This window comes from Anastrepha obliqua, chromosome 4 (assembly GCF_027943255.1).
Source record: "Anastrepha obliqua isolate idAnaObli1 chromosome 4, idAnaObli1_1.0, whole genome shotgun sequence".
NCBI lineage: Eukaryota > Metazoa > Arthropoda > Insecta > Diptera > Tephritidae > Anastrepha > Anastrepha obliqua.
The window spans coordinates 93,762,182-93,775,174 of NC_072895.1; the positions used below are offsets into that span (position 1 = coordinate 93,762,182).

Genomic DNA, 12,993 nt, shown 5'->3' on the forward strand with positions numbered 1-12,993 from the left:
GCGATTTTTTTGCCTCCCCACAAATCGACCCGGCCTAATATGTATATAGATAGGCTACGCTGTATAAATTTTAATAATTTTACTAGAAATATAACGTGATTTTAAATAATGTATAGGCATCGAAAATAAACACATTAGTCGCGCTAAATCTAAAATAAAAACTGAAATCTATAAAATATGTTTACAGTATCAAATATAAAACATCAATTATTAACTAAAATCCCATGCCCTGCAGCACACTCAGGAGCGGCGGTACAGCTCTGTGCTTCTTGTCGTCATCGCTGCGACACTTTTTCGCATCCTCGTTGCGTTTATTATTTGTGCTGTCGTTAACATCGCCATCGGCATCGTTTTTGTTATCGCTATTCACTTCAGCCTTCGCACTATCATCAGAAATCGCGAGCTTATTGTCGGCTTTGTCGTCATTTTTGAGCGCAGCCGCCATGCCACTTCTTGCTTTCAACGCAGCAGGATTGTCATCGTTGAAGTAGTTATTGTTATTATTATTATTATTATCGGTATTGCTATTTTCTTTAGTGCTACGCACAGCTGTTGTCGCAGCATCCGCCGACGGTGCGACATCATCTTCGCGCGCATCCTCTGTCTCTTCCGGTGCTCTAATGATTTTTATGATATGTTGAACGTTCGTTACGGGGCCATCAACGTTATCGGTTGGCTGGTGCTGCGCTGCACGAGAAATCTGTTCGTCGAGCAATCGCTTGCACTCCTCGATCTGGTTCTTCCATGCGTGCACGGCAAACTGCGCTTGTTCTAGGAATTCGCTGGGTGGCAAATCAGATGCGTCACTTTTTATTGGCATACCGAATTCGTTGATAAGTATGCGTGCCTTAGTGGACGCTCCTGTTGAATTTGACTTGGCGTTCGTATTGACGTTTTGATTGTTGCCGCTGTTGCTGTAATCGCCGCGTTGTCCATTTGTTGGCGCCAGATTGTTGGTGTTTTCATTGTCATTATCATTGCGATTGTTGGTGCTCAAATAGATTAGTTTATTTTGATTGTTGTTGTTGTCACCGTCAGTGTCAATGCGCTTAAAACCGCCAGTAACATCAATATAGCCCACGCCAGACGAATTATCGCCGCGATGGCCAAATACCTCTTTACAACTAGCCTTACTCTGCGGCGGCCTTTTTGGATTAGTTGGATTTGTCGGATTAGTCGGATTAGCAGCCTTGGATCGTTCGTCCTGACAAGCACCCAAAAAATCTCCCTCCAGTTCGTTTATCTCTTTTACAATCGCCACTGCATGTTCGCGCATGCGCTTTATCAACAACGTCACATGCTCAATCGTATCCTTGGTGTCCTTCACCGCCGCATCCAAACGTGCTTGCTGTTCGGGCGTTTGTCCGTGGCACACGTATGCCGACCGCTGTTCCTGGCCATAGCGTTGTGAGTAGTGGTTGTCGCTTATCTCACGTTTCGGATGCGTTGCTTCATCGTCCGTCATACCAAGCCGATCTGCTTTCTCCATCTCAGATAGTCTATCCTGTTCGCCCGCATCTTGCTCCCTCTCTGCACCGGTTTGTAGATTATCTAGTTGTTGAACTGGCTCATCTTGGCCTTCTTCAACTTGCGCATTGTCCATTCGGCCCTGTTGCATGAATGCTTGCTCGGCATCTGAGCTGCCCACATCATTCTCTGCATTCGCAAACGAGTCGTAATAATTCGCGTCTTGATAAAAAGCGTCGGCGTAGTTGTCGTTGTTGTAGAGTACCGCGCCATCGACCTTGCTGGTGGACCACTGCAGTAGCATTATGAGTAACAAATAATATAGCAACGGTTGACGTCTGCTTATCGTCATCTTTTTTTCAAATGCTCAATTTTTTCACAAAAACATAAATAAATAACTAGAAAACAAAAAAGTCAAAAAAAGTCAAACTTTATATATTATATAAAAGGTGGAGGCATAAAAAATTACATTTAGGGTTACGAGCAGAGTTGTTTCCGTTAATAAATAATTTAATTTTTAATTTACTTTGGTAAATATATAAAATAAATAAATAAATATTTTTAAAGTCTTTTGAAATTTTAGCATAGATTTTGTCGTTTAGCTTATTAAAAATTGCTTCAACAGGGAAAAGAATCGCATGAATTAATGGGAGGGGTGATAAATTTCACCCGATTTCAATGATGTTCGAAATCGAATTCGAAACAGCTGATTGCCAGATAACAGAAACTTCCAAGAACGATAGAAACAAGATTGCGCCCATCAGATTGTGCGTGACGTCACATTAGCTGAGTTGTGTAGTGCTGCCAACCACTTGCTCTTCGCAAAAAATTTTGTATTTTTTCATACCTAAAATGCGAAAATTTTTAAGTTTGTTGTTTGTTTCTTTTTTTTTAACTTAAAGCTGCTTGCCAGTGAAAAGAATCGCATGAATTAATGGGAGGGGTGATAAATTTCACCCGATTTCAATGATGTTCGAAATCGAATTCGAAACAGCTGATTGCCAGATAACAGAAACTTCCAAGAACGATAGAAACAAGATTGCGCCCATCAGAGTGTGCGTGATGTCACATTAGCTGAGTTGTGTAGTGTTGCCAACCACTTGCTCTTCGCAATAAATTTTGTATTTTTTCATACCTAAAATGCGAAAATTTTTAAGTTTGGTGTTTGTTTCTTTTTTTTTAACTTAAAGCTGCTTGCCAGAAAGGGGACTGAATTGGCCTCAGAGACCTCCTAATCGGTCATCGACATCTTCCTGACAGTTGTTAAAGGGAAACTGCACAAATTATTTCTCAGGAAAGCGTAGGAAAGAAGGAGCTCCATTTCTTCATGGGCTATTTCGAAAACCCTTTGACCCCAGTACAATATACTTACGAAGGACTCAGAAAGTTCTTTGGACTCCTCGCCATTCTATTTCCAAACTCGTAGCTGTGTTTACCGGTTACTGGACGATCGGCACTGATGCGGAAAAGCAAGGGTTACCATTAAACCCCCATTGCAGAAGCTGTGGGGACCTTTCAGAGAAGTAGACTGTTGAGCACTTTCTCTCTAAATGTCCCGATTTGGTAGCTAGACGATTAAGATCACTGGGTGCTCCTTTCTTCGACAGAGTGGGGTGGTGCACTAACCTAAATCCCATCAATCTTCTCCATTATATCAACAGCTCTGGCTTACTGTAGATATCTGCCTGTTGGAGATCTCAAAATGGTATGAAAACGGCGCTTTAGTGCTACTTGAGGAGTGCCAGATTGGCACTTCAACCATTTCACCTACCTACCTTAACTTAAAGCTACCGAAACTGTAAGTTAAAAAAGGTTCACTCTGAGAAGATTGTAGAGTTAATGAAACAATTGTTGATTCTTACAAAATTTGATATTTAGAAAGTGAAAATTTAATTTTTTGCTCCTTTTAAGGTTATGCAAGAATATTAAATCTTCTTCTCTCAACTCTTCTTGCGAATTAATACCATAGAGGTGTAATCGTTTCTTTCGATCCTCAATCCTTAGTGGGACATAGGGCATCAAGAGGTGTATTCATAGTAAAAATAAGCAACAAAATACTAAAAAATACTGAAGAAACCACAACGACATTTTTACAAAAAGAGTACCTTACCTTGTTACATAACCTGAAATATAGCAAAAAAATCGTACCCTTAAAAAAAGAGTTTATCTTAACAAAAAACTCATAAATTAAATTGTACATAACCATAATAAATTTATTTAAAAAAACGCACATTTTAAAGACAATTTGTCACGCATACCAAGGTATTTCAGTAATTCAATAAAATTTTGGTATTTTATTTTCTTTAAATGGGCATTTGAGTGCGTTTTTATATCCAAAGCTAGGCAACACTGCAGTAGCGAGAGAGAGATTTGACTGCTGAAAGGAGAAAAAACCAACAATAACCGCAATCGCGCGCAATGCGACCAACTGTTAAAAAAAGTAAAGCTAAATAAAAGTGAGTGAATTATTGAACTAATTTTTAAAAAATATATATTTTACAAAATTATAAACATTTAAAAGTAATAATTAGAACAGGCTAGAAAAATTTTATGAAGAAAGAACTAAAACTTCGAGGCTAAATAACAAAAAAATCTGGCCATTCTGGTGCTACTCATTGTGCTCACTCGTTGTCAAATTTGCTGAGAGCAAAGTAACGGTACCACGAAGGCGCCATCTCATTATTCTTTATAATTTTGAATTGAAGATTTACGTTGAAACACGGGTTTCTTTCTCATTTCTTATACTTATTTAATACATCCAAAACTCTTGAAAAGTCATGAGTGAGTTGAGCAACGTCTTAAAAAATGATGATTTTCAATACTATTTATTTTACAAAAATAAGAATATAGCATTATTACATCATGATTCGACTTGTCTTTAGCAAAATTTAAAAGAGAATTAATAATTGTAAAAGTTATCGCTGTTTGTGTGTGGAGTCCCTTTCTCCATAAGTCCCTTGCGGTGGTCATCACAAGTCCTTGGAGATTCATTTAAAATCAATCGGACAAGAGAAATTAGTTTTAATAATAGATAATCTTGTACCTGATTGAAGTTTTTTTTCACAATTAATAATATGGCGGCCTCAGGAAATATTTTTCAGATTTTCGAGAAAAAAAAACCGACAATTAATTGTTAAAAAAAATCGAAATTTTGAAAAAAGTCCTTCGATCAGGCACAAGTTTTTTATGATTTTCAAAAGCAGTACAAATTTTATTGAAAGCTACCAAGCGGTTTTTTAGTTACAGTGATCACCAGTTCGAAAAACATAGTTTTGAGAAAAACACATTTAAAGTTTTGTTTTTGTTTGCTTTTTTAATGGTTGAAAAACTCGAAAAGTATTTGTCGGATTCACTTCAAATTTTCACACAATATTTTTGAAATAATATACTCCAAGAAAATGCAAATAAAAACAATCAACTACCCCTAACCCCATAAAGCAGTCTCTGCTATCTAGTTATGAAATCGGTGACCCCAACTGCTGGCTGCTAGGCGGTTCCGTCTACTCCTTAGAACCATTTTTGCTCTCAACTTATCATAATTCATTTGCTGAACCATCGCAACATAAATTTAAGAGCTCCTAACATCGTTGTATGGGCGACCGCCGTAGCCGAATGGGTTGATGCGTGATTACCATTCGGAATTCACAGAGAGAACGCAGGTTCGAATCTCGGTGAAACACCAAATTAAGAAAAACATTTTTCTAATAGCGGTCGCCCCTCGGCAGGCAATGGCAAGTCTCCGCGTGTATTTCTGCCATGAAAAAGCTCCTCATAAAAATATTTACCGTTCGGAGTCGGACAGTTGTACGTCCCTCCATTTGTGGAACAACATCAACACGCACACCACAAATAGGAGGAGGAGCTCGGTCAAATACCCAAAAAGGGTGTACGCGCCAATTATATATTTTTATATATATATATATTTTTTTTCACAATAAATACCGATGTTTTAATGATAATAACATTGGCGCATTTTCCGAAGAAGTAATCAATGTCTACTGAAAACAAATGTCAATTTCACAATTTTAGAGTAATTTTGCGTAACCGCTGCTACGCGATTTCAAAATGGGTGCAAAAAATAACAATAGCGATTTCAGGCACGTACCAATCGTTGGTCTTTAGTGTTCGAAAACGGAACAGAAAAAATTCAAAAATGTCAGTACGTTTTCGGTGATAATTTCATGCGGAACCGAGTTGCAGTATATGCTCGATAGTTTCATTTATCGTCACACACTGAACATACACCATATTGACATTCTGTTGGTGTGAGAAATTTTGATACTTCCGCAATGGTATGGTAATTTGACAGTAGTGGTGTATACTTCCGCATATGCAGAAGTAGTTGATTTTGTTGTGTGTATTAACGATTAGTTTAGTTAATAAAGAAAACTGTATACACATAAAGGAAGATGCAAAAATAAATGTTTATGTCTACATTTCAAAGTTAGGCAGTGAGCGACCAGCAAATTAATAAGCTTAAGTTTTTTGTACACCAACAAAGCTGCAGTATTGTTTGATAAAGCATTAAGAGAAATAACATTGCATAGTTTTTGGTGTAACTAGAAAATTCGGTGAACTTGAAGTTTTGTACAGCGCGTGTGCACTCATTCTAACAAATGTATTGCCCATATGTATAGCTAGTGCTCGCAGTCATGTACACGGCAACAGGCGCCTCTCTGGCGGTATGTATTTTATTTTCTTTTGTGCCGTTTGTCATACATATGCAGTGCTGCATGTGTACATATGTATGATAATTTAGCAAATAAATATTTTTAATAAATAAATTTATTTCTTCCAATAGTTTATAATTCAGAGTTCCCTGCCAGCTATGAAAATTTAATATACCTATATATTTGACGCTATTGGTAATCATATTGTAAATATATTCATAACATTCCTCACTCTCGACAATATGTTTTATAACGCAAACTTCATTGCAACCCTGTTTTATTTCCCTTTTGTATTCTGTATCGTGGCATTTGATCCAGTGCTCCCACCCCCCAAGAATCCAAGCCCACCAGATTTGATACAAAATTGCAGCTGATTGAAATTTTCCAAGGGAAAATTAAGCAAAAAATGTAAATGTTTGTAACAGGCAAAACAGCAAACAGAATAAAATAACCTTCACATAGCACAACACTTTTTTTATTTCCCTTTTACAAACACAAACAACAGACAAAAATCGATTCGGAATAAAAAACTTCAAATACTCAGCCGGTTTTACTTATGGAGCAATAAGATGCGGTTTTGGAAAACATTTTTTAATATTTTAAGGGGGTCTTCTGGTCTCCAGCGAAAAAAAAATCGATTTTTTTTTTTGCATAATTTTGTTGTATGTGTATGCGAGAATACGCCACAGAAAGAATTTTTTGAAAATCGCATTTTTTCACATTTTTCTGGGCACCGAAGTGTACCCTCCTCCGGCCGTTTTTATCATAAACTTTATCTTTAAACGCGTTTCCCCGAAAATCGTGTTTTTTAAGCATTTTGGTCACACTTTTCATAGTAGTTATACTCCGATTTCAATGGTTTTGGTCTTAAAAGGTTCGGAAAACTTACCGCTAAGTTTCCCCGTGTACGATTTTTGAAATTTTTTTTCATTCCATTTTTATAACCTTTTAAAGTTCAAAAAATGAGCAAAAAAAAATTTTTTTTGCAAATTGTTGCATAACTTTTGAAAAAAATTAAAAAAAAAAAATCTGTCATGGGAAAACTTAACCAGGGCAACTCTGAAGACAACGCATATCTAATTTTTGCTTTCTGATTACCCAGGTCGAAAAACTGTGACCAAAATGGAGACCTGTTTCGTTTGGAGGTGGACGTCTTCAGCGCCATTTCAAGGTCGCGGGTGTTAATTTTTTTCAAAGTCAAAACCATTTTTTAAAAGCCAAGACATGTACCTTTAAAATAAAAAATAAAAAATTTTTTAAATATTCACAGGATTTGTCACAATCAATCCCCAAAAAAACCCTTCATTTCAGGGCCTCGAGACCAGAAGACCCCCTTAATTCAAATTACTTTAGAATGCGTATATTTTAAAGTTTGGATTATAAATTGTGGTTGGTATTATTGGTTGCAAGTTTACAACATTTTTCCGAACATTAAATTGCTCACATGAACACTCAATAATTCAATAATTGATTTTTATTAAATTCATCGCTGAACATTTTCTTTCAGCAAGTGCGCTGCTATGGGGTAAAATTTTCAAAGTTAACATATGTTTTAGCAGATTATGGAAATAAATTTGGAATATGAATTTTTTGTTTTATTATTTAATTTAATTATATCGCTTATAACCATATCTTTTAAGTCAAGAAGTAAACATGCTCTCCATTCTACACTAAAAGTACACACAAGTATAACAGTTAAACTGCCATAGCCGGAAAATTGTCGCAGTAGGGTGGTACACTTAAACTAGCGTAGTAAATTTGCTGCAAGGTAGGTGGCAACACTGTTGTGATCAGGTGGCAGCAGAGAGCATTCATCTTTTTCTCTGGTGTCAGACGCTGACTGCGCTGCTTTTGTCGAGCAAGCTAATTGGGGGCCTAAAGCGCCTCACCGACATTTATTGCAATTGACGCTTTAGCTTTAATTTGTTTGCTTTTCGCCTTCGTTCCGTTCGCTCCAATTTATTCGTGCTCGCTAAAACGTGGATGCAAACTTTCTTTCAGTTAAAGAAATATTTTAAAACGTCGTAAGTTTCTGTTTGTTTTTTAAGAAAAACCTAATTTACTGTATTTTGTTGTTAGAGTTGTTGCTGCAAAAGTACGTAGTCGGGAGTGCACATTCTTTTCACCTCCAACTAAACGCGAACGCTTCGAGTATATGTATGTGCGAATTCAGGTTGCGGGACTTTCTCGGCTACCACTGACTGCGTGCGAATTGTTGTTGCGTTGCTTGAATTATTCGCGTGTAGCTTCATAAAATTCCTACAAAGTGCAAATTTGTGTTCTCCTATGGTGTGAAAAAAGTGAAAATTTTAGTATCAAGAAAATATTTATTATAATTCTTTTTAATTCTGTTCGTTAAAGTGAAAAGAAAAACGATTGTCTTTTGTTGTTGTCATTCCCCTTCTTAGATTAGAAGCGGCTGAATTTATGAGTTAACTCGTTTGCCCGTGAAAACAGCGAAATAGCGGAAAAGCAGCGTTGGTAATTGTAGCGCGCACATTATCAGCAAAAGCGAAAAATTTGCATATTTCTCTAGGTAAATATGAAGTATTAGTGTATGTATTTGGAGTAATCAACAGATTGCATGACATACGAATTTGCATTGGAGTGGATTTTGCGTGTTTTGTAATTGTGCCATTCTAATTAGAAGCAACAAGTGGTTGCGTGTACGTACATATGTACATACATAATATATGTGCCAATAATGTGTTTATCATGGTCTCATTGGATATTATTACATTTTTATTGAGGAGGCAGTTTGAAAGGTGTCAAAGAATTATTGACACGAAAAGACTGCGAACTTAGTACAAACTTTCAGAAAAATGGTGTTCAAAGAAAATCTGTTTGTCGCAACAAACTAAGGTAGAAATGTAGAGTTTGCCTCGGCTCCGACTCCATGTGTTCTCCCCTCACTTGTTTTGAGAGAAATATTACGAATTTTTCAATGAAATTCACAGGAGGTGTTCATTTCTTGCTTATTTTGCTAAAACTAGCACCAACACTATTCTGTTAATAATAGTTTTTAAGTTATTTGTTGATAAAGTTTGTCTTTTACCTTCACCAAATTTTGATAGAATAAGTGCATTTATCACATTTATTTTAATAAATATTGAAACTATATTAACATACACACACGTTTTTAACTCTTTTTATTTATTTATACCACAAATTAACCATTTATATTGCATTTTATGCGCGATTTATTATTCCAAATTTTCACTATATTATGAATATATTATATATATTCTTTTTTATATATTAAATATCTATATATAAAAAAGAATAGTTAAAAAATTTTAAAAAGAATATATACACCTTAGAGGTTGTAAACCCCCATTCCCTCATATTCTAACAGAAAAGAGTGTGTGGAAATTATGTTCCTATGTTGCTTCGTTTTCAATCGCATTCTATTATTTTTTTTTATTTTTTGCTTCTGGCAGCACTCCATTCAGCCATGCTTTTCAGTTATTGTAAATTTAGCTGGCATATTTGGAGTTAGCAACTTAAAAATGCAATATAAATGGTTAATTTGTGGTATAAATAAATAAAAAGAGTTAAAAACGTGTGTGTATGTTAATATAGTTTCAATATTTATTAAAATAAATGTGATAAATGCACTTATTCTATCAAAATTTGGTGAAGGTAAAAGACAAACTTTATCAACAAATAACTTAAAAACTATTATTAACAGAATAGTGTTGGTGCTAGTTTTAGCAAAATAAGCAAGAAATGAACACCTCCTGTGAATTTCATTGAAAAATTCGTAATATTTCTCTCAAAACAAGTGAGGGGAGAACACATGGAGTCGGAGCCCCTCATATTCTAACAGAAAAGAGTGTGTGGAAATTATGTCGCGCGATTTTTTATTCCAAATTTTCGCCTGCGGCGCTTTTTTTTTCTTTTTTTTTAAATATATATATGTATATATATATATCATATATTCATAATATAGTGAAAATTTGGAATTAAAAATATATATATCATATATTCAAAATGCATACAATCAAACATACTTTACTGAAAATCAAGCATTAATATATATATGTATATAAATATATACATATATCCATAAATATACCTATATATATATATATATATGAATAGACGTATATAATATAGAAATAATTTGTAAAATTTTGTATTTCTAGTCATTTATTATCTTCTAAAATTGTTTATTTATACGATGTCTGGCAGCACTTCGGCTGGTTGTAGTAACCAAAATAGGAGGATTCTTGGTCAATTTTACAATTTTTAAACTCAAATAACTTAAAAACTATAAGGCTCCGGCAAGTGAAGTTTTCACTTTTGGATAGTAGAATAGCCCCTCTACCCCCCCTTATACCCCTTTTTTTAAAAAAGTCGGGAGAACACATGGGTATTTTCCCTTTGCCTCATAATTGTCTCTCTCCGTCATACAATTTTATGTTGTATATTATCATTACATTCTTAGTAGACTCGACTACGACATATTACTTAGAATTGTTTTTTCGTAGCCGAATACTTTGCTGGTGTCTTTTATTTATCTTTTAAACAAAATTAGTTATTTGAACGTGCAATATATATTACAAAAACAACAACGAAAACCAAAATACGTCGTTTGCTGCGTTGTCTGAGAATTGTTTTCACATAAACAAACAACAGAAATGTAATTGTTCTTGTATATCGTGAGCCAGATAGCGCAAGTGATTCTTGCATATCGCATAAATAAGAAAACGTCTTTACTGGCCTCTGGTCACGATACAGCATGCTTGACTGCGCTTTGTATGTGTTAGTGCAGTCGGGTGGCGTCGTGTCACACATACTTGTTGTCGGTAAAAATCAAAAATTTTAGATATTAGCGTCAAGCACCCGACACGCACACATATAAAGTTATTGTCGAACAATGCTTGACCGTCACCAGAGGCCATACTGCTCAGAAAACGGAAATCGGTTAGAGTTAAAGCTAAATACACACCAGGCAACCGTTGCAGCAACACGGCCATGTTGAAGCAACCGTTGCCTCGTGTGTAGCTGTGTTGCCATATGATTTTCGTGTTGCTGCAACCGTTGCCTGAAATATCAAATAAATTTGATTTTTGGGATAGGTTGCTGCAACCGTTGCTTCGTGTGTATCATTGTTTACTGCTTTTACTCGTTCAGTTCGTTGAAAACAAGCGAAGAAGAAGGTTCGTGCGGAGTAAAATAAAGTGAAAAAGGAAAAAATGGCAATTGAAAATAATGAAAATTATGTTAGTTTTATTAACGAATATAAAAATTTGAGAGAGCTGTGGGATATAAGTAGTGAAAAATATAAAACTTCGTAGATGGCATCGCATGTCTCAACGACAATATTTTCAATAGCTTGTGGAGATACCGCCGTCGAAAATTTCAAGTCCGCAAAAGAGTTTTCTGTTGAAAAAATACCGCAAAGTTATTGCCAGTCTAATTTCTGCTGACATTGCCTCTCTCATTATGGTATCTTGTTTCGTTATTTTGGCCTTTACGAAGTCCAACAATTTTCTAAACAGGGCTTCCTCCATCCTCATGTAATTTTTATAGTCCGCTGGCTCATTTTCCTTCAGTTCTTTCAGCAGCCTCTCGTTTGAAAATTCGATTTTTTTAAAAGCCAATTTTTGGACCAAATTTTCTTTCTCTTCTTTTTTTTGCATCTCTTCTTCCTCATTTTCGTACAAAAGTTCGTCAAATATAATAAGAGAAGTAATTTTACGTATTTCGTCGATCATTTAAAAAATTTAATTTTACGTATCTTCCGCTTGTACCTTTCCTGCACCACAGTTATACACAGTACTGAGATTGCAGCAACGGTCGCAACGTGTTTCTTAAACAAAGGCAACACGTTGCTGCAACGGTTGCCTCGTGTATATCTAGCTTAAAACCCTATCTGCAAAAATTTGGAATCACTGAACCAGAAAATACAAATACAGCTACACTTGTGGACAAAATAATAAGTGTAACACCCACCACGCCCATTAAAAAGAGCAAGGTCACATCATTATAACTGTGAAAGTCCCAACCTCCTAGGAGGTCCCTATAGAACCCTCAGGAGAAGTTTAAAAATTAGGTTTTTTCCGACCGCATTTGCAGTTTGTACTGAAATACAGTTGAAGAGAAGTGTATACACTAGTCGTCAACCCAGCAAGCATTTAACTTAGGTTTTATAATTCATAGCACTTCTGAAAATGTTGTTTTATCGTAAAAGTTATGAGGGCCGCTGGCGAAAATTTAGGCTTAAAATTGTCCGATTTTGCACTATTTCACTATTTATACAAAATTTTTTGTAACATGTACTATGTATGTATATTTGAAAGCAAAAAAGCGCCGCAGGCTAAAATTTGGACTAAAAATCGCGCGATTTTTATTCCAAATTTTCAGTATATGTAAAAATATTTGTTTTTGTAACATGTATGTATGTATATTTGAAAACAAAAAAACGCCCCCAAAAATAATAATAAAAGAATTATTCCCTTTTGGTTGACTGGGGTTTTCTTATTTCGCTTTGCTCTTCTTTCTCTCATCGTTCGTTTGATAGTTCGCTCCTCACATTTATTCTGCACGGTATTACAAACGTTTAGAAGAACATTTGTAATAATAGAATTTTAATAGAATTTGGAGTATTATTTAGTAAAAATAGCTTTACATCGAATCTTCATTTAATAAAGAATGTTTATAAGTGAAAATTGTTACTTTTCTGTGTTTGTATTTAAGTGAAATAAGCCTCTGTAATAGGGAATTTTTTCAAGCTTATGCAAAAAATAAGTATTTTCAACGTTAAATATTGCTATTAATTCTTAATTGTAATTTTTGAATAGTACTATAAATCAAAAGGCTGATATAGTGACTACATTTGCGTGTTATA

The 12,993-nt window shown here is 35.2% G+C and overlaps 2 protein-coding genes across 4 annotated transcripts in view; one reads left to right on the forward strand and one right to left on the reverse strand.

Moving 5' to 3' along the window:
• Positions 1–214: 214 nt before the first annotated feature.
• LOC129244287 (putative mediator of RNA polymerase II transcription subunit 24) lies at positions 215–1,771 on the reverse strand. Its single transcript, XM_054881902.1, has one exon. The coding sequence runs from the start codon at positions 1,769–1,771 to the stop codon at positions 215–217; it is 1,557 nt and encodes a 518-aa protein (XP_054737877.1).
• Positions 1,772–5,871: 4,100 nt separating this feature from the next.
• The window catches only part of LOC129245699 (uncharacterized), a 73,546-nt gene continuing 66,424 nt past the window's right edge, over positions 5,872–12,993 (forward strand). Inside the window, exons 1-2 of one of the 3 annotated variants that reach the window (XM_054884039.1) lie at positions 8,056–8,161; positions 8,546–8,673. The gene's annotated coding sequence lies outside the window, so the exon portion shown is untranslated. Of the gene's footprint in view, positions 6,150–8,055; positions 8,162–8,545; positions 8,674–12,993 lie in introns of those variants that run through there. The other 2 variants (XM_054884041.1, XM_054884040.1) reach the window with 2 other exon arrangements.